The following is a 22,708-nucleotide window of genomic DNA, read 5'->3' on the forward strand; positions in this document are numbered from 1 at the left end:
TGGCTTTTAATTAACAATTGTGAACTAGTCTAACAAAGCAGTGAATATTTTTGTGTCTTTATTATGTAAAATTGGCATATCTTTAGGGTTCCTTTTTACTATGAAACAAGTTATTACAAGTATTTTGAATTCAGATTTTGCATTTTCAGCTTTGTTTAGATACGGGACCAAAGAATTAACCAATGTTAATTCACTTTTATTAGTAAAGTCAAATAATAGAAATAGAAAAATGTGATGAAAGGACTTAAAACTGAAAAGAAGTGTTGGTGTTTCTCCTGATACTAAAGAGATGATACCTTACATAAAAATCACTCTCAAAATAACCTTTAGAGACAATAAGCATAAATGCCCACTCATTCTTCATTTGTAAATTAGATTTTCAGATTTGCCTACTTCCTATCTCAGTTCATACTCCCTGGGGAAGAAGAGTGGGTCTTCCTTAACAGCACATTTTACTAATACTGGTGCAGGCCAGAGTTTGTTAGGGAATCTTCTGAGGGCTAGGCTGTTTTTTGAAATAACATTCGTCAGTTAAAAAAAAAATTAATTTGAGGTAGTGATGATGGCAACATTTTTTGATAAGACATCTCAGACTTTTTCAGAGAGAGTGTTTTGGAAGATACGGAGAAAGATGCCTCTGTCTACAAGGTTCATCATTCTTTAATATTTTAAGAGAAGATTTTGTGATGAAAACTAGTATCTTGCATTCAATTATTCAAGGTAAAGACTGCAAGAGAATGCTGGAAGTTCAGCGTAAACATTCACGTTAATTAGATTTATCCACCCTGTTGAGGAGAGGCAGCAAATTCCTTTGGGTTGTTCAAATTGTTTGAGGAACTGCCGGTAATTCACTCCTAAAGGCTGGCTGTATGAGAAGGTATATGTACCTCTACATAGTTGCTCTGTTATTCATCCATCAAAATTATCACAGAAAATGGTCAATGAAGTTTTTCTTAAACAAATCAGACTAAAAGTTCTCCCTTTACGTTTTTTAGCCCTGCAGTTGAAATAATATTTTAGTTCTTTACACTATTGGCAAAACTGCCTTGGTTAGCATATAGGTCATATAGTCTTCATAAGAACCTTATAGTTTATAACACTTCTTATATTAATAATTAGATCAAATTAATGGGGAAAATCAGCACAGCAGAAGAGGAATAAGATAGCTGTCTGGTAGCTGAAACTGGCTGTGACTGTAAAAAGTAATTTGAAAACAATATTGTTACCAGAAAACACTTCCAAATGTCACTTTAATAGAAAATAACAGTGGCTTAGTGGCCCCTGTTATCAGACAGATAAAAGTCTATTTTTTTTCTCCCTATTTCTGTTAATGATTTTTAATTTTCTACTTTCAAAGGTGATGTTATCTCTGTAGAAAAATCTGTATATGTAATTGGTGTTTCTGCCACTGAGGAAATGTCACAAGGCTGGAACCATTTTCATCTTACCCATACATCAGTCTTCAAGCTTATTATCGTAATTGTGGCACATTGCAGTTAAAGCAATTTTTATAGCATTTTGGCTTTCTATCCAACTAAGAGTTGACGTAGAGTTCAGCTATTGCTTATCTATATTTTGTCTTCCCTGAAATTATTAAATAGGTTGCCTTCTAGACTTTTATTACATAGGTAACATCTCTCAGCTTTATTTAGCTGAGAATTCCTTGACCTTCTCTCACTGACTTCACTTTTGCTTTCCTCTCTGTGCTTCTGTACATGCATGTTGTATCTACTTTTGTGATGCATCTATGGGCAGTAACCATTCCAACTCAGCCAAATCTCCTCTTGAAACTTGAATCCTGATGTAGCTTTAAATCCATGATAATTACACTGTAAGAGCTCAGCTTCTTGGGGTGATAATCACATTTAGATTATAAATCAATTCTTTTACTTTCTTTATATTGCCTAAACTTCTCAACTGTGCTCATCCAATTGTTTTTGGTTTTTACTCTTAAGCAAACTTGCAAAATTATTCACTGTTTCTCATAAAGTATATATTTATACAACTGACTGGCATGATGATGAGTGGAGGTAAAAGAAGAAACCTTTCACTTGCCTTTCAGAAATATACTGCATGTGAATGTGAAATGATGTGCTTTGAAAGGCTTCTGAAATACTTACTAATGTCTTGGATTCAACAGAAAATAACTGTTACTGAAGTTACTGTAGTAGTTTATGGTAACTAGACTGTGCACCCATAATCTGCAGGTTTTTAAAATATGTCGTTGACTTTATGGTTCCCAGAAGAGTGCTGATGTTATTCATGTTGAGTACTGATGTGCTTCCACAGTTACAAAGTGTTTGCTGCCAAACCTTGTCAGCTATAGCTTAGAACAGTATTAGGGATCGCAGAATCATTAAGGTTGGAAGAGACCTGTAAGATCATCAAGTCCAACCATCACCCCAACCCCACCATGCCCACTAAACCATGTCCCGCAGTGCCACGTCCACACGTTCCTTGAACACTTCTAGTGATGGTGACTCCAGCACCTCCCTGGGCAGCCTGTTCCAATGCTTCACCACTCTCAGGAAAGAAATTTTTCCTAATATCCAGCCTGAACCTCCCCTGGTGCAACTTGAGGCCATTCCCTCTTGTCCTGTCACTCGTCACTTGGGAGAAGAGACCAACACCCACCTCTCTGCAACCCCCTTTCAGGTAGTTGTAGAGAGCGATGAGGTCTCCCTTCAGCCTCCTCTTCTCCAGACTGAACAACCCCAGCTCCCTCAGCCGCTCCTCATCAGACTTGTGCTCCAGACCCCTCACCAGCTTCGTCGCCCTTCTCTGGACACGCTCCAGCACCTCAATGTCCTTCTTGTAGTGAGGGGCCCAAAACTGAACACAAGATTCAAGGTGTGGCCTCACCAGCGCCGAGTACAGGGGCACGATCACCTCCCTGCTCCTGCTGCCACACCATTTCTGATACAGGCCAGGATGCCGTTGGCCTTCTTGGCCACCTGGGCACACTGCTGGCTCATATTCAGCCGGCTGTCAACCAACACCCCCAGGTCCTTTTCTGGGGGGCAGCTTTCCAGCCACTCATCCCCAAGCCTGTAGCATTGCATGGGGTTGTTGTGACCCAAGTGCAGGACCCGGCACTTGGCCTTCTTGAACCTCATACAATTGGCCTCGGCCCATCAATCCAGCCTGTCCAGATCCCTCTGCAGAGCCTTCCCACCCTCGAGCACTCTGCCTTCTTTCCACTTATTTACTTCAGGAAGGGCATGACAAGCACACAGCATCTGCTTATCCAATGCTTTCAAACCGAAATCTGGGAAGTCTGCAAATAAAAGTGGGAGGTTTCTACACAGTGATGTAGGCTAGCGCATGAACTGGCACCTACTTGGTCACACTTTGTCATTCATATTGCAGAGCTGATTTTAATGGTTACTTTTCAAAATAAAGACAAAAAAAAGAGCTTGGAAATCACTCAGTATATTGGATGTAAGTCTAGAGTATATCATAATCTCATATTCTTCAAGTGACCACTGTGCATTAGCAGAGGAACATTTCCTAATGCGTCCTGTTAGAAGTCCTGGCACGCCCTTTCCTTTGTCTCCTTGGTAAATCGGTATCTTCACATCCTTCAGATTTTCCATTTCTCCAGTGGCAGGTAAGCTATCTTCAATCATTGTTTTGAGGCATATTTACAATCTGCTCTTTGAGTCAGATTAACTTCCACCCCAGATTCCTATCTGGGAGAAGTGTATTAGAACAGTGGTTATATAAGATGCTCCATACATCCCACGTAGATCCAAACTGCAATTTTGCCTGTATAGGGGATAGTGTCTATGCACCAGGTGGCATTAAAGAAGCTTCTTGGGCAAGAGATCCCCATTCCTTACCTGGGACAAAGAATATATCGTACATCTTATCTGGTACTCTCGATCTGTCTACGTTGTGAGACTACAGAAGGCTACTGCTAGAGTCTCAGAAGAGAGAGAAGAATACAACTAATAGCTGGAGCAGCACACTGTCACCTTGGATGCAATGTGTTTAGGAAAAGAAGGTGGGATAAGAGAGAGAACTTAAACAGATGCTTGTATGAAATGTTTCAGCAGCAGAGTTATGATATTAGCGTATCTTATCACTGTGAATAGGAAGGACCCTTCTTGAAAAACTTGTGTTACAGATTGGTGACTTTCATTTATTGATCCATTTGTGTTAAGTCACTTGCGAAATCATGCATCAAAATCAAAGAATTTATTTTTGCACTCCTGTAGGTAAAACTTATGCCCTTCAGTGGTAGCCAGTTATTATCAGAGTTTTGATATGTGTTACTGTTTTGCAAGTGTGCTTGATTTCAAACCTCCAGCTTTCTTCTGAAGGTTTATTATTTGAAGGTAAGTGCAAGTGGGAGAGGTTATGAAAATCAGTTTCTTTTAAGTTATTAATCTCAAATGAGTGATTTTTTTTTTTTAATACTTGCTATATTTTAATATGACTTAGAAGAAAATAGGGTGTCATTACCATTCTTGTTCCTGAATGTTTGCCTTGGCATTTGATGCAAGGCCTCAATTGCAGGCTGAAGTGCCAGCAGCCGAAGCTGAAAACAAGACTGCGGTGGGCAAACTCAAGATTTAATTTCAGAAAGAGTGTTTATATTTTCCCTGGGGCCACATTAATGAGAGTCCAAACCCGAAATGTTACCACCAACACATTTTAACAGACCAGTTTCCCAGTTTTTAAAGTGTGGTGTCACCTTGAGTATTTTTCTGTTAACTTTTTCCCCTTCTTCTGACTTTAAAAGAAAAGCAATAAAGCTGTATCATTTTTGGCTGAGTTCAATGTCATGTTTGGGGAACACAGAGTTCTGTGTAATGCAACAAAGTCACATTGAAAAACATTTAATCCTATCTTCTATTTCTGTATCAGCTATTTTAATAATTCAGCTTTAAGTTACCAGTGCAAAACTCCACGTTACTACGAAACACACCACCATCTGGTATGTACATATGTGTTATAGGGGTCCACATATTGATGTCCTGAATCAGCCTGATGTCAGAACATCTGCGCCATGCCTACGATGAACTTGTGACCAACAGGTCAGTGCCAAGAGAGACAGTAGTGACGGGGTCACGGAGAGTTCCTTAGCTCAGTTTCCTGCTCCTTCAGCTGGGCCTGTTTTGTGGCTTTAATAGGATTAAAGAAACATTTACATTGAGGCTTTAGGAGCATTTTCACACTGCTCCTTTACCCAACTCAAAGAGCAGTATAAATCCAAAGGATTAAATAAGGGATTTATGTAAAGTTGTAGTGTAAGATGAGTTGGTGCACCTGGCTCTCCTTTTTCTCCTCGGTGCATAAGGCGTACTGAAGCAGTGTACCGCATGTGATACAGAAGTGAGCGTGGCATTTTTTCCTGAACTTTTAAATCTCTCTGAGCTTTGAAGTTGTTGTTTCTAAATATTAAAAAGAAATGGTAGTTTCTGATGGAGGAATATAGTATTTCAATCTATAGATCCTATTAGACATTTTTCTTCAGAGGGTCTTACAGCATTTTTCTGCCACTTTTCAATACTGAAACATCATGCATTTAAGAGAATGTTTAATTTCCTGGAAATTATAGTACTCTGTCTTTAAAAATGGAAAGGGGAAAAAATACAATACTCTGCCACTTACTTAGGTTCATTAAAATCCAAAGGAAATTGTTAAATAACCAAAATTATAATTTTCAGACTCCTTGAGTAATCATTTATGCTGATGAAAGCAATTTAGTTGAAACTACATACGAACCTATTGTATGTTTTTTGCAATTACTTTAGAGTAAAATTGCCAGAGCTTGAAATTCTTTACCTAAGTTAAAACTGTTTCATATATCCTTTTGTGCCTCACTGTATAAATCTACAAAGACCGAGATTATGCCTGTATTCTTTAGTCGGGCGAGAGTCCAGTTGAAACTGAAATCAAGTGGTGTTATTGCTGAGAAAATACTGTGCTATCAAAGCCAAAAGGGGAAAAAATAACAGGATGAATTATAATGTTCAACAGTGAGATGACTGGTTACTACGCTATTTCAAAACTACTCTTGTGATTTAGATGTATTGTGGTTTTAATCCAATGTGCATCATTATAATTACTGTAAGAAGTATATCAACTTTGGATTTGGTCTGCAATCACATAATCATTCAACTTGCTCTGTGGATATAGACTGGTCACATTAATAAAGATTTACTAATGTCACCCAGATGTATCCATCAGTGGATCGCGGTGTTGTTTTTCACGTCATTAGGTGATTAAGCAACACTTGAGGTCCAGGGAGATGCAACATCTGTCAGCCAGGGTTCCTCTATTCTGCACGTATTTGATGAGGAAACAGGAGAGACTTCCATATTTCTTCCTGTTGTCCGTTAGGAAGGCTGTGTGTGAGAGGAAGAAGCGACGCATCCTTATACACCTCCTGTCCTCTGTGACTGAGGGTGTCCTGTAGTACACCTGATCCGTCCTTCAGTGTTATAATTGAACAGTATTTTATGCTGTACTTCTGGAAATCTGAGAATTATTACCAGATCATTTAGTTTGAGATTGGTTATTTTGCGTTCCGTACAACTTTCTCAAAATCTGTTTTGAGGTTAAGTAGAGAAAAAATTCAGAGTTCTTAATTAGATGTGTGGAATTACTCGTTTTTAAAGCAATTCATGACTCTTGTCCATAGGCATTTTCATGAGAGCTTTAGATTGACTAAGAGAAGCTAATAAAAAACCCAGAAAAAACTATGGATCCTTGTGTATGAATGAACACAGATACCCTTATTTTAGCATCCTAGTGAGAAAGATAGACAGGTCAGCTGAATTTTGGATGTTAGACATTTACTATTCTACTAGACTGAATAAGTGAATGCTTTGAGGAGGAGGACTTGGTGAAGATTTTGTCATTCCTATTAAAATAAAACTTTTATTCATTTGCTGTCTTCTTCTTTCCAAATTCATTTATATGCTTGTAACCAAATTTGTATTCCAATGGTTTGTATCTCACTGACATTTCTTAATCCAGAATTTTTGAGTATATATAATTAGGTATTTTGGTAACACAGCAGCAGTTATAAATTTTCTTTTTTAGGTTAGTGTAATCCACATTACTTTGTACTAGATGCAAAGTTTAATCAGTTCAATATGATCAACTTGGATTAATCAAAGCTAAGCAAATATTCTGCAATTTTATTTTCTTAGTCATAGGCCAACTTCTTGGCTTTTTATAAGTCCCTGTTGTACCATTCTCATGGCACCAAGGGGATCCTAAAGAGTCTTATGATGGACGTGCTCAGCAAAGGCATTTTGGCATGTACCTGCAAGGCTGTCAAATTGCAAGAGAGAAGAGGCAGTTGTTCCACTCTGATCGACATTATCATGAGTTCTCCGTGCAAAGATCAGAAGTTGGGTCAAGGTCTCTTCAATCCCTAGATTTCTGTGGTACCATTTTAATTACATTAGAATTGACCCCCAAAGAGACAAGGACAGAATACAGAAGGTCCTTTTCTCCATTGTGTTTCCATGACACGCAAGAAGGATGCTCTTGTGGTCTCTGGATTTGTATTGTGAAGATCCAGAACTCACATCCATCTTCATTAAAAAAAAAAAAAACTTGCTGTCTGTAGAATTTCTCTGTCCATGTATGAGGATAGGATAAGCCTAGAGGGATTGCAGGGCCACCACAAAGTCCTGTTACTTAACAGATTCTTTTGGCTGTACAGTTTTGAGAGGGAATTAATTTTTTCTTTTGTTCACTGAACAAATAAAATGAGTAGATAAATTTGTGCATAAGGATGGTTTATTCTGTTCCTAAATGTGTTTTGCTACAGCTGAGGAATATTCAAGAGTTCAGAGTTTGGTTTTTTTGTACTGCTTCTCATTCACACCCAAGTCTTTTTATGTGGAGATAATTCAGTAGTTTTTATCTGCTTGCTTTTTTTGTTGGGTTTTTAGCTGGAGAATTATTGGAAACATTTCAGAACTGGTTATATGCAGAAATTTTCAGGCTATTTTTATCCCAAATCTTGCAGCTTCTTTGCTTTATTTTTCAGGTATGTCTTTTTCTTTCACTGGCTTTACCCTTCTGCTGAACTTTGATTTTAAAAAGTAAATGGGAAAGTTGGCCTTGCTGTATATGTTTTGATGAAGCTTTCTTATGATTGTTTCCTGCAGTTGGATTCCTGCAGCAAAGCCAGTGGGATCAAAATTTGAGGCTTAATCAAGTTGTCTCTGAAGCTAGAGAAACATGTAAAGAAGTAAATTTTCTTACCTACAGCAACAGTAAGATTAGAGAGATGAAGCAACCCGATGCAGTTTCCTGTTTAGTTTTTGTATTCAGGTCAGCGTGAATAATAAAAAGTCTTTACCCGTTGGTTAGAAATTTAGCAAGATGCTTCAGTGACTTAAGAGAGATATATATATATCTAGTTAAGACGTATATATGTTATTTTTCTGCTTTGGCTGCAGACTACTGACTCATATTATTCGGTCGAAGGTATTTTTCCCTCCCTTGCCCTCCCCTTCCCCGCCTGCTTAGCAATGGTTTCTTGTCTTCTTTTTTTTAAATAATGTAAAATAAGGTATTGCCGAGGTAAAAAGCTACCATTCTATTTGCAGTTGTATGTCCTTGATGTTGTTATTTCACTCCAAAGCCTTAATACAAATCTGCATCTGGAAAAGAAGGAGAATAGCTAGTCTAGTAACCAAAGGAAGCTGCTTTGGGGAATGTACTATACCCGTGGTGTTGAGAAGTCTCCGCTGGCTGGCAGTTGCAGAAGTAATTTGGAGTTGTGTAGAGCATAAAGCCTGCAGATTATTATGTTTTGCGGGTGATATTTTCCTCCTTTAGAATCTCCTGCTTGTGGTGTTGTAAGTGATGACCTGCTGAGAGCCATGGGTACTCAATCTGTGGATGTTTAGAAACAAGGAGGTCTTGTCTTTGATGACATTGTTGCAGCTGCAGCTTTGTGAAGTGCTTCTGCAGCAGCTGTCCTGAATTTTGCTGCAGTAGTTTGGCTTCAAATTCCAAACTGAGGTTTCCAGTAAAATGTGTTTGTCAGTAAAAAGCATTAGCAAAAGCTGCAATCCTGTCAATACTGAGGAAGGCCAGTAGTAAGTGTGGTCTCAAAAATGCCTATCTGAATAGTAGAAAATTAATTTTTCTGTTCCCTGAACCTTAATGCTTAATTACTTATTTTAATGCATATATACACTTACCACTGCCTTAGCGCTAAATCTATCACAGATTCACTGCAGGCTGATTTTCCTTATTGAATTTCTTCATGTGAATCCGTCAACTTTAATCTACAGTGGTAATTTTAGAAAGTTATCTGTATTTCACATGATATCACCTTTGCCTCTGCCTTCAAGTATATACTGTTTCATCCTGTCACATCTTATAATTAAAGTTCCATTAAAATGAAAACTGAAAACCTGTTAAATCAAGTGTTCCTCAAAACTAAGAGGTAGGTTTTTTCTCGTGCTACTTCAGTACGTACCAAACTCCAGTGTGTTGTTAGGGGACGCTTTGCTTTAGAGATAAATAGTGGCATATAGTATCGCAATTTCACAGGAACCTTCAGGTAATCATGATACACCTCCAGTCTCCTGACAGCCAAGTAGAATAACTACAGTCTGACTCCTTATGTTATCTGTAGTTTCAGCTTTGTAGATAACGTTGTTTTTCACCTCCCGTCTAAAACAGTGATTCTCTGCGACGTGTCTTATTAACCACCTGTATATTTCTTCTTAGAGGCAAGGAGATTGCACTCCTGGTGAATCTCCTATTGATGAAGAATCATGTTAGATACCATTGTTTAGAAAGCACTCATGGCAAGGGAATAGCAGCTATATGCCTGTGGAAAGATTTACCCTATGGTTGCCCCATCATGCACATTATTAGGGTAGTTTTTTTCAGTTTGCATCCACTGCAAACACTTATGATGCAATGATTATTTCGATTTTACATACTTACTCCCTGATAGTGTGAAACACATTCTCACAGTAATAAAAAATACTGTTCTTATTAATGCCTGTATTTGCTGTTTGCTTTTCGGTTAGGCTTAATTAATCCAGTTCTGTAGATATCATCTTAATACTGCAAGGCAATTCTGTGAGCATGACTTACCATGAGCCCATCAGATAACATTTTTCTATTTGGTTTGATAACAATAGCAATTTATGTATGTAGGAGAATTGCTGTTGCTTTTAACCAAACATGCTTACCCTGGTTTAGTTTGGAACATGTATGCATACTGACAAATGAAGCAGATCTTTGGTACCAGATCTAGCACCCAACCCTGCACTCGGGGCTTTTCAGGAAGCGTAGTCTGATAGTCTTCAGGCACTTTCCTGGAGAGATGGTAATTTGCGGTTATGAAGCTCCACAGAAGCCCTGTGTAATCTCTGCCAAGTCATTTGTAGCCATATTAAAACAGCACGTGATGGTGCCTAAGACTGACTTGGGTACTTAAAAGAGTTCATGATTAAAAAAAAAAAAAAACTATTAAGGACTTCTGCCCTCTATGAGGACTCAGGATCTGACAAGCCTGGATAGAAAGCAGTCTGAGTCGCTTACAAATCCTTTATTTAGGTGCTGTTATACATCTCTAGTTCCTTCTTCCGTATCAGAGGAAGTGATCTGATGAATTTGGCCCTTAGTTACATTGTGATTAGTCTTCTGCTTTGTGCCTACCTTGTGGAGACTGTAGTCTAGCATATATCAGAAGCTATACAGATGTTTGCCAGAACCAAACGCTAACCATTTATCATTCAGAGATTTTGCAGACGCTGCTGAGTCTACCTGCTGCTGGGTAGAATCAGCTCTTGCTCGGGAAGACATACAGCGTAGATACACTCGCGTGGCTCCATCTGTAAAACAATCAGAACAGCATTCACAGAAGTATGAGAGTTAAGATGCAGAGTATCAACAGGGATAACATAAAAGTACTTTGAATAAATAGGGGTGATCAGGATCTCTGTGATTTGTGTCCATTTCAAATAATTTCTCGCATTTTTTTTTTTTGTTCTCACAATCGGTAGAAAATATTGTGCCCAGAGGAAAATATTAATTGGTCCTGTGTGGCGTAACACATGGGAAGTTGGCTTTTTTTGAAACCAGCCTAGTCTAAGCCAGTGTTACTCAGCCTGTAGTCTATAAAACATTAGAAGCAGTCTGAAAATAATTCCCTGTTCTACTCTTTCATTAATTCAAATATATGCATTTTTCCTTTAATGTACAGGTACCAAATGTAATTGGTTTGTTATTTATTTTAGGACTGGAACTGATCTTTGCTTTCCTAAGTAGTCTATTTAATACTCTTCAGTCATTAAACAAGAGAAGGACACAAGGTGGTGATATAGGTATTTATTTATTTTTTTTATTTAGAAAGAGAAGCAGGACTTATTGACACTGAAGATAGTCTGTGGTTTAGTAGAGGTTTCCTCATAAGAGAGAAAGAGAAACGGCAGAGTGCTCTTTTTGTTTCAATGCCTGTAAATAAAAGTGAATTTTAACAGCTTCACAATTCCCCATAGCTTTCATGTCAGCATTATAAAATCCTGTGATCTTGGAAAGAACAGTCCAAGTCTGCGTATCGATGGATCCACAGTGGAATGTCACTCCTCAACACTGAGGAGGAAGGGAAAGAGCAGCTTTAAAAAAATCTTGACTTCCTTCTTATATTTAATCAGCATTTTCCGTGCATCTGATACTAAGCCATAAGGCAGACACTTGTTTTCTACACGTTCAACAAGTTTTTGCAAAAGCTTTTGTTTTGGAAACCTTTAAAAATCAATGAGGTCTCTGTCCACATAGTATACGTGGGTGACTTTAATAGTGGGAGAGGCTCTACTGTGGTCAAAGTTTTGCCTGCATCCAAAAGTTTGCAGCTTCAGGGACTCAATTTGTAAGTTTATGCAAGTGCATTTCATCGTATAAGATATTCAGATGCTTAAGTACTGTTTGCATGTATTTCTGTATGTTTGTCTTAAGTATGTTGAATCTGATTGCTAGACCAATCAGCAATTATAGTAGCAAGTATGGTAACTCTACATACTTAGTGCATGGCAATGGTCTATAAATAACTTGGTCGAGGAATCCTATGTTCCTAATCTGTTAAGTAGGTAGGTCACCCCAGAGGTTGCTCATGTGTTTCTGCCCATAAATATTTCCATTATTATTTTTGTGCATTTAGATAATGCCCATTTTTCACCTTCTCCAGTAGTCTGAGCAGGTGCTGCAACCGTTTTAGTTCCTTTATGCACTCAATCTAGCTTTCTTGATTGAAAGCAAATTTCCTTCTCTTATTTATATGAAGGAAATTTAGTATTTTCTTACATTCCTATGTCCAGCTGGGAGACAGGGGAGATTCTGAGAGGGTTGACAGGGTGTTTTCCCACCACCTTCAGCAGACTAGGCAAGTCTGTTTTAAAGATGTGTCCAACATATGGTATTATTTTAATGGTTTCACTGATCAAGTTCAGAGCATAAAATCCTTAAGGTTTAGAAGTTGCAGCATTATTTATTTAAGGAGAAAGAAACATTTTCACATGGCGATATAATTTATTAAACATCACTCTTTCCTAGAGGTTCAGTCTTGAACACTGATGGCTTTCTAATGTGTAGCAGATACTGTATAAATTACAGCTGTGAAGAACCTTGTTTTTATATACTTAGTAAGTGTTATCAATAGTAGAAATTCACAGGTGGACAGACAAAAATGTCCTGTTCTGGGATTAACTCTAAAATAAGCTCTGCTACACATATGTACCATATGGATCTGTTTTCCTTCTCATCCGTTATAGAAATGAGAGGAAGTAGTTCATTGTTTTCTCATCCAACTCTCAGATTTGCAGGTTCCTCAAGGTAATAATTTTTTTATATGGTCTATTTAATGCGCTAGGGCATTTTTTTAAGCCTTCTGTTGAATCTGTGGGGAGAAGTTCGTGTTAGTGCACTGGGAAAGCTTTCTGAGCCCATAGTTTTACTAGAAAAATATAATCACGTAGCTGAACTTCTGCACCTATGGAAATTTTCAGAATCATGTCAGGCTCATTCACTAGTGTGGGTTAGTTGTGGGGGAAAAAAAAGGCAAAACAAAACAACAGAACCTATACATCATAAAAAGTGTACCAAACCAACCCCTCAACTTTGACTTTTCCTCAAAGAGGGACTTCTACCAATCAAAATATGAGGAGACATTTATGAGTCTGTAATTACACTGTAGTGTTCTGCTGAACACCGGGTTTGTTAGCCGATATCCAGTATGGTATATGCGAAGAATCCTAACACTAAGTTGCAGTAGTCCGTTTCAATGGATTATCATGCACCGTGAATGGGGACAGGAGGAATCTGCAAAAGCTAAGGTTTTAATCATGCAAGAAAACCCATAATTTTTCAGAAATAATTTTTCTCTAAAAATTTTTAGCAAGTGGCTACGGGTTTAGAATGCAGTCATTCATCCACTAAGCACTTAAGTTCAGACCATTTTTCGGAAAGACCGTAACTGTCTTTAATAATGCAGACTGATGCTCAAATGATTTAAAGAAAATATTGCATCTTATCACAGGTGTACATATAATTAGGCCAAACAGAAATACCTAAATGTGAATTCAGTTGCAACATCAATGGTTGACTCTAGGCAAGCTGTTGCGTTACATCTGGATTAGCTGCTCTATGAGCAACCCAGTATATTTTTAAAATCATATTGCCTATGTGGAATGAGTCCCTGCACAGAGGAAAAGAATTTTTTACTAAATTATTTACATGCATGAACAAATGAAGAGTCATAGTAAGTTCTTCCTTATGCTTAACTAAAGTATATTCCTGATTCCACTGATTTTTTCCTCTAGTCCTTAATTATTAAGTACATAAATATTTAGAAAAGCAGTCTTTCATCATCAACGCTTTTGACTAGTATTCTGTTCTCCATGGACACAACCATCTAAGTGTTGATCAAACTATGCTAAGTTAGAACTATAGAATAAAACAAAAAATTATTCCAGAGTCTTTTCATGGAAGAATGTAAGTTCACTTTATTGTTAGTTTAGGCTTATATTAGTTTTCTGCAAAGATGAGGACATTTAAAGAAATGATCAAAAAATCATAATCTAAAGTACGTTTATCATCATTCTTTAATTTATATTTACTGTTTTTTTTAAAAAAAATTTCTTTAGTTAGTAAATTCATAGAATGCAAAACCATATAGAAAAATAAGAAATAGAAATTAGTTATAGTTAGTTTGCAAGCATTAAATAGAGAAAGCTTTGGTATATTTATCAATAATGAAAATACATAGAGAAATGAAGACTAAATAAAAGAAGATAGATTTTGACAAATATTACAACAAAATCTTGATTGCTTTTACCTACAGTGTTAAAATGTCCCCTTTCTGCTGGACGTTACTTAGAAAGGGGCCAGGAAATATGTAGGATTGCTCATACTACTAGTCCTTTGAAAAAAATGTAACGATGCCATGATGATGTCTATAAATAATTACTTGTGGCTAATCAATATTCAACTTCAAAGGATTACCTTGGCAGTGAATCCTATTCAACAGCTAACAAGCAGCTACTTGTAAATACTAAATAAATGGGAAGTCTTTATATCAGCCTCACTAATCTAGACCTGCCAAACTCGATCTTCAGAACACATTCTCTTACACATCAGTCTCTGTGTTTTCAATTCCCCCAAACAATCATTTTGCATTTGAAATTTCCTGCCTTTGCATGAACATGATTTTCTTTGAGTGCCGAGGATACTTTTCAGGATTTGAAGTCTTCCCCCACCAACCCCTGCCTTTATGGATGAATATAAACGTACATATCACTGTGCTAGAATGTTTTCTTTATGTGCTTCTTTGCATGAGTTTCATAAGAAATCAACAGGACTCAAAAGATGATTTCTGATTTTATGATCTTTAAGGGAAACTGCACTGCTTCATTAAGTTATAATGGCATGATTATTTTTTTATTTATTTTATAGTGTACCTGTGTGTGATCAGCTATGAAAAATACCAGTAATAAAAGTAAAATTAAATACTTTTTACTCAACATCTTTGCTCTTTTTTAATCTCTGGTCATTGTATTTGTTGAACCTCATGATAAAAAGAAGATCACAACTTTTACTTGTGTTAGTATTACAGAGCCAGCATAGTGAGCTGAACTGTATTTGAATACTTTAATCATCAGATTATCATTTGAAGTACAGGTAGATTGTTCCATACATGTTTGTATAAATGTAGCTACCATTTTCTACAGCTACAAATATATTTGGTATTGGAAAACGGTACTGTCTGAGACATAGTTTTGAAAAAGACACTTTTGAACATCTTAATGTTCATACAAAAGGGAATTTTGCTTTCTTCGCTTTTCTGGGTGAACCTCAGGCCACAGTGAGATTAATAACGAAACATATCTTTACTATGGTGAGATCAGAATTTCATCCTTAAATCTTCAGTGCTAAACCTAAAATGACATTTTCCATAAGATATTTTATTAGTTACTAGTAATGGATAATACAATTCTGACATATAGTAGTTATTTATAGAGTTGTGACTGGGTTTCTCTTCTAGCAAATTGAAATGTTTAACGGGTTGCAGAATATTCAATAAAGGAAGGTAAGCACATACACCATGAAAATCTATCTATTTGAAGGGAGATATTACAAGGGAAAAATATGGAGGATGTGCATGCTCAGTTATTTGTGTAAGAACCTGTTTTTCTGCTTTAGGCATTGGCCATGTAGACTTCCATTCCATTTTACAGAAAATTTGAACTGTATGATGAAAGCTGAGAAAATGTAGAGCTAAGAATAATTATTGACTTTGGTTTGAGGTATGGGTTTATGAAGTGATACAGGGGAAAATGGATTGACTTAAAGTAAAATAGAGCAGCCTGGGATGAAAGCAGTCACCTGGTGGCAATATTCTGCAGAGTTATGTTGTGTGAGCCTTTCTTTTTATTTCCCAAGTCAAATTCTTGCATCCAGTGATAGAAGTTCTGCTGGGGCCTATGCCTCCCTTCAGAGCATGCCTTGCATGGCTCAAAGGCACGTCATTCTGGGTGGTCTCGGGATATGACTGAGGCGGGACCCCACAGGGAGTCTCATCCAGTCGTCTTTGGCCAGAAGGAGGGTGGAATCGCACTTAGACCTCAAAAGTGGACTAAAGGTTTAAACAGAAGGGAAAACCCAGCAGTGAATGTGTTAGAATGTCCTGCAAGAATCAGCTCATTTTTGGAAAATCAATGTCTCTCAATGATCGTGGGAATTTCAGGAGTGGTGTAGACCCTATGGAGCTCAGGAACTGCTTTTCCAAATCTTACGTAGCCAGTTCCTCAGTAGGTTCCATACGAGTACATAGAGAGGCAACCTCTGGTTCTTACAAAACCCAACTCTGTGCAGAGTTAAGAAGATACTGTTGAGTAACTTAAAATGATGAAGTTCAGGAACATTAAAACTTTGAGCTAATTAAAGCTGTGGTGATAGGACACAACGTGGAGAATTGGGAGCTTCGACCTGGGTAGATGTCACATGGTGGAAGAGAAACATTGATTAGCAATGACAACAGTGATGGTGTGATGTAGAAAATTGCCTTCTCATGTGGTAGATCTGGACCAACAAGGTGCATTTTTTAGTATCTATAGAATTAGAACAGTTGGGTTGGTTTGGTTGTGCAAATGCTCCATCCCTAATATGTTATTCATACGGATTACATTTGCATATGAGTCACATTCAGTTTGAATGCGCCAGATGTCCATTTATGTTTGTTTAAATAATGAGATCATTCCATGAAGTGAACAGGACCTAAAAATATAAAGGGAAGACTGTTTAGAAAAACAAGATTTAAAATGCCTTACTTACGTATCTTCACATCTCATGGTATATTATGCAAGCAGAAGCACAGCAGTGTGGAGGCACTGTTCAAAAAAACGTGTCCATTGCTAACACTTCATTAAACAATTTATTATATAACAAAGTTTCATTGGATTTGTTTCTATTTCCCAGTCAATTTCTCCATTAATGGCAATGTTCTCCTTCTGAATACGTTCAAATGTAGCATTTTCAAAGCCAGCATCATTTTGCTGCTTCTCGTTTTGTGTGACGTGAAGATCCCAAGTCTTTTCAGAGTGTTTTGTCATTTACTGTAGCATGGAGGAATGTTAAAATGTACTGCTCAGGGCAAAGCTTATATATATACTGAGCAGACAAGGGGCAACTGAATTCTGAATTTTTATGTTATTGAATTTACATAAACTTTTAACAAGCAATAAACTTTTCTTATGCATAAAGGGAGACTACCAACTAACCACTTGAGTTCAACAAAGACTCCTCAAATGTGTACTTAATTCATTTGAGACTTTTAAAATCTTTCTCAAGCCTGAAGAAATTCTGGTTTATTCGTATTGCAGCCAATCACTGCACACATTAAACATTTACATTAGTACTTGGTGAAATAAATTTAACGGTATACAATTTGAGATTGCTGCCTTGGTAAAGAAAGTTAACAGCAGCATATCAGAACACACATCTGGTGAGCTACTTTGAACTCTAAAGCAAAATCTGCGAGGAAAGGCTGCAAGAAGAGAAAACGGAGAGTTTAGCCACAGCTCTGGGTCAAAGCTCGATAGAGAGCTGTCTAGGAGTATAGATAATATAATATGCAATCAAAGGAAACCATTGAAAATCAGTTTCATGCTAAGCTCCTCCAACTGATACATCCACCAGAAGCAACAGAATTTGATGACATGTTTGGAGAAAGAGGGTTCTCCTTTCTTAAGACGTAACAGATGATTTTATGTGAATTGCACTATATCTGCCCATTCCCCGGAGAAATACAGGTCACAAGCACAAAAACATCTGCAAGCTTCCCTGTGCAAAATGGTCTTTCTATTCCGGAACAGAGAAGAGGAAGGAGGCAAGACACCGTTCAAATCAGCAGAAATGCACCATCACAACAGTGTGTTTATGTTGTTCACTTGTTCCAGACTGTCTTTTCTAGATACAGCTTCTTTACAGCTTAGTTCGCTCTTTCTAAGTCTTTCATTTTCTTGTCAGTAGCAGCTGTTACTTACATATATCAAGAGCAGACTTTTCTGAAATTTATTCGAACTAGATCTGCTTTAAAATCTGTTATAAATCAGTGGGCTAGGTTCACATCAGGCTGTGTATGGAGCACTAATGTCTGCTTTTGCTAAGAGATGCAAAACTTCGCACAACAGCTGGAAATCTGCAGGAGAAGTAGAAGTACAAGTAGACATATTACTGAAGGAGAGTTTTATGATTGTGTGGCTTCTAGAAAATATGTGTGTATTCTGCTTGTGACTAGATTTGACACATCCACCTCTGTTGAAACAAAATGCCAAAATACTCAAACTACCAGAGCCTGGGTTTGCATGTTAGAGGAACTTAATGAGCAGCAAAGCACAGGGTCGTAAAAATGTTTCCCTTTGTGTATTCAATCACAGCACTGCAGCTCTACCCTGAGTGCATTTTCAAAGCGAAGCGGGAAGGTATCTCTAACTTTGCCCTGCATTCTGTATTAATATTTTTTTAAAAGAGTAGATCTGTTATAAAACAAAATGTCCATTCAAGTGAGTGTTAGAGCAGCTAACTGGACTGCTGAATGATGAGCATATATGTGCAGAGAGATACCACCGGATCAGAGTTTTTGTTGAAAGCTATAATTAAAGCTGTGAGTGCTAGATACATGAGGCACAATATATTTTTATATATATTTGCCTATGGACTTGTGCACGACAGTTTGACAGAAGTGCGGAGCTGGACTTCTTCCAAATTCCGTTACTTCCTTTCTCGTGAGTGGCGTAACTTTTATATCCCATTAGCTTTGTGCCACTACCTTTCAGTCTTACCCTCTGTCATTGTTATATATGTATTTAGTTGAATTTGCGGCTGATTAAAGGATAGTCAAGTTGAAAACATCTCTCAATTGTGATACTATTTGACATTTGAAGTTTAAAATTCAAATGAAAGGAATGCTGCAGTGCATTTTATTTATTAATGTTATGATATTAAGAAAATTCAAATACCTTTCGGTAAACTGTGTTTTTATGTCATTTATATGACATAACATACTAAGTCTTGTTATTGTGTCCTTATTTTTTTGGTGGGGAAGAAAGGGCCATTGTCTTTACTGCCAGTAAGTATATCGTTTACATTGTTTGACAGTAGGGGACTCCAATAAAATGTTGGAATAAACAAAGTAGGCAGAAAATATTACCACTTTTCCTCTGGGAACTATTTAATCGTGCTGCCATTTAAATTAACAGTAGACTTTGAATTTTTGAATATGCAGTTGTATGTAGTGTTCATTTTAAAGCAGAAGTGGTATCTTTTATAAAAGCAACAGCTGCAATTCTGAAAGATGCTGTGGGGATTTATCTAGTGTGGCAGCTAGGCTGTTTAGCTTTTTCAAACTTATTGTGTAGAATTTGACAGCTGTTGGAAAGTTATTTTTAGCCTTATGTACATTTTACTTTGAAGAAACTCAAATATTTCATTAAAAAGTTGTTACTAAATTGCATGCATAGAAATTACTTCGGTTCTTTTGTTGTTGTCGCATTTGGTTGTTGAATTTTTGTTGTTTAACATGGTTGCATTTTTGCTGACAAACCCAGGCATTTATTTCCAGGTTTTCTTAAAGTTGATTTATCTTTTTTTTATTTTTTTTTTTATTTCAACAGCTTGATCAAGTTGTCCGTCAGAGAAATTTGTATAGTTTGGAACTTTTCCTCTCATGTGCACAAAAACAGTTAAGCGTTTTATTGAAGGAAGAGCCAACCACTACAGAGGAAAACAGAGAGACTGACATTCTCCGTACTGCTGACAGAGTGTGATTTGTGAAGCCGCAAATCTCAGTCCAGCAAATGACAAATATATTCTAATCATCTGGGATTGTATCACTGATTCAAGATTGATCTGAAACTACGCTTGATAGAAGTATTTGTGGATGATGTTCTTTTATTTATTTATTTATTTTACTATTATTATCAGATTGCAAATATGGGAGGGAAAAAATCCCTGGAAAAAATTATTTTTATTTATGATTTTTCTTTCATTGTTTTCTAGTAGCCCATGATTGAAGTTCTAGATAACTGCAGCAATGATGAAAACGTTTCCCTGTTATGTCTGTTTTAAATTTGGCATCATGTGTTGATGTAATTTATCAGTATTTTTGATACTTTAAAAAACGGAGAAAAACATTTAATTGAACACAGATACAAACCCATCTCTGTTTCCAAAGTGTATGCCCAAGTGTATTGCCTCAGGTGAGCCTGAGGAGCTTATTATTTCTTGCTATTTTTGAGGTATAACAGAAGAATCAGTACTGAAACCTAAGAGCGTTGACAGGCATTTCTCTAGTAATTTATAGAGAACTCCAGCTCTAGTAAGAGAAAAGTTTAAAAACTAAACAGTGCATCTTTTTAGAGTAGTGCAAAGCATTGCCATAACCGACGTACAGTATGTATTTTATTTCTGTTTTACAAAGCTAGTTTGATTCCAAAAGTCATTTTTCTCATGAAAGTACAATTAATGTGACTGACCTCAGTTTCAGGAAGAAGATGTATGTAATTATGTGGAGACTGATACTGCACTGCCTCAGTGGAATTTCTGACAGAATAAGGAGTGCAGCTTGCTGACCTCAGATGCCCTTTCTAAACCCGTTGAAGGAAGTAGAAAAAGTTCCCACTGACATTACGGGACTTTGGATCAAGTCGTAGGTCCTTCTAGTCTTGCTAACGGCAGCATGGAGGGGAATTTCTGTGCCTACACTCTATTGATTGTAGATTTGAGGCCTTAGTTATAAAAGAGTTCTGAATGAAATAAAGGAAAATAAATGTTCATGCTTAGGAATGTAAATAAACTGAGAATGCTATCTCCCATGGTGAGCTTGTGATTCAATGGGGGACTTACGGACATTTTTTCATGTGGTTTTTGTTACTCAGTGGTGTGTTGCGTTTTTTTTGTTTGGCTGGTTTTTTGCATCAGCAGTCACTTTTCATGAATTGCTTTTTTATAAGGAAACACCAAATGGTTGCATATATGTTTGGCAGTATGAAATATGTACTGCAGAGAGCTTAGGTTTTTATTTAAACCTTTTTCTGTGCTTCATTTTTGTAATCAACACCAAAGATTGTGTCTTCTGTACACAAAGGTTCACTGAAGAAGTAAGTAATGCTGGTTTTACTAGATGATGATCTCACCCTACAAATGGATGAAAATCCAGTTGTCTTTGTGATATTTCTTGGTTGACTGAACAGTTTCCATTTCTTCTGGCAGAGAAAAAAATACGTTAGTGTTAATGAGTCGCCTACTTCTTTATTGTTCCTAAGCCAGTGAAATTCTTGTCTTTGTCAACCGCACCGAAGATGACACGGATGTCCACGTGGGTTTTTTTGGAAAGTAGAGGCAGTGTAAAATGAAATTGATTGTCTAGTGCTGTCTCACAATCTATGTTTATTTGTGGAAAGGTGGTATGAGCAGGTTCCTAGATGAACTTCAGCATTCTTGTTTTTACTTCTAGGCCTGTACATGGAATAATATTCCTTTTTACTAACGACCTCAAAGTGTTCCCCATCAAAGCCAGAGCCTTAGCGGTATGTCAGCATTCTCCTACTAAAGAGTTTTGTATTCTGACTTGCAACAATATGTAAAAGCACTTGTTGGAGAAGCTTGTGATTGGAGTCAGTAAGATTTCACTGGCGACTATGGTGTACCTTTCCCATTAGAACATCACGTGTTGTTTAAGCTCAGCTCTTGAATATTGTGATTGTCACAGAGAACTGTAGGTATGCTTTTCTCACCTTTGACAGTTTTAGTCCTTTAATCTTTCTCTCTACCCTGCAAGCAAAACTGCAGAATTAGACTACAGACATACAAGATCAGATTGGGAGCTTGGAACACATTCAAAACTCCAGAGTCTCAGAGGAGAAGTGTAGTTATCCGGCAGAAAAAGCCCTACCCAGTATGCAAGCTTTGGAGTATGCAATAACCTCCATCTTCTTCTCATCACATCTAACGTTTTAAAGCTTAATTTTATTTTTCATTATTTCTGCCTAACCATAGGTGAATACAGTTTGTGGAAATCTGAGAGGAGGGAAGGCAGGGAGAAGTTTGCAAAACCCGGTCTAGTTCCTAGAAGGTGACATCACAATTTTATTGTATTTTTTTATTCCTACATACAGACTGAAGAATGAAAATAATATGCTCAAGGCCTACAGGGTAGAGCTTCATCTGCTTCTGAGGCATGGCTGCTAGTGTAACAATTTTGGCAAGACTGATATGTAATGGGAGGAACAAGAAGCCCTAGAACTAAGCCTTAAAATCGAAATGCAAGAACTGAAATGTTCCAGCTAGTGAGTCTGCAGTCTAGAACATCACCAAAGCTCATATAATATGCATCTTATATATGTATGATTATATACTTCATGTTAGAAATAAACGATAAATCTTAATATGTAAAGATGTGTTTTAAACAATCGTGTGTGTGTGAGTGTGTAGGTCCAGTGTATATAATTTTAACACTGCTACTTGATGGTCTAGAACAGAGAAGATCAGAACAGTGGGATTTGTAACGAATAGTTTAATAAGTTAATACTGAATATTGTGATATCATACAGTCCTACACATTTGGGTTTTATTGCTGTACGTTTCTGTTGGCTCCCTATCTGCTTCCATTACAGAATTCTAGATTAGGTCTGAGACTCTGTGTGTACAAGTCCTT

At 37.1% G+C, this 22,708-nt stretch overlaps 1 protein-coding gene across 1 annotated transcript in view; it reads left to right on the top strand.

Annotated features, from left to right (window-relative positions):
• The window catches only part of CCDC91 (coiled-coil domain containing 91), a 127,414-nt gene extending 106,549 nt beyond the window's left edge, over positions 1 to 20,865 (top strand). Inside the window, exon 12 of the mRNA XM_059816607.1 lies at positions 19,668 to 20,865. Within this exon, the coding sequence (XP_059672590.1) occupies positions 19,668 to 19,820 (153 nt within the window). The 3' untranslated portion in view covers positions 19,821 to 20,865. The remainder of the gene's footprint in view (positions 1 to 19,667) is intronic.
• The last annotated feature ends 1,843 nt before the right edge of the window (positions 20,866 to 22,708 follow it).

This window comes from Gavia stellata, chromosome 4 (assembly GCF_030936135.1).
Source record: "Gavia stellata isolate bGavSte3 chromosome 4, bGavSte3.hap2, whole genome shotgun sequence".
Lineage (NCBI taxonomy): Eukaryota > Metazoa > Chordata > Aves > Gaviiformes > Gaviidae > Gavia > Gavia stellata.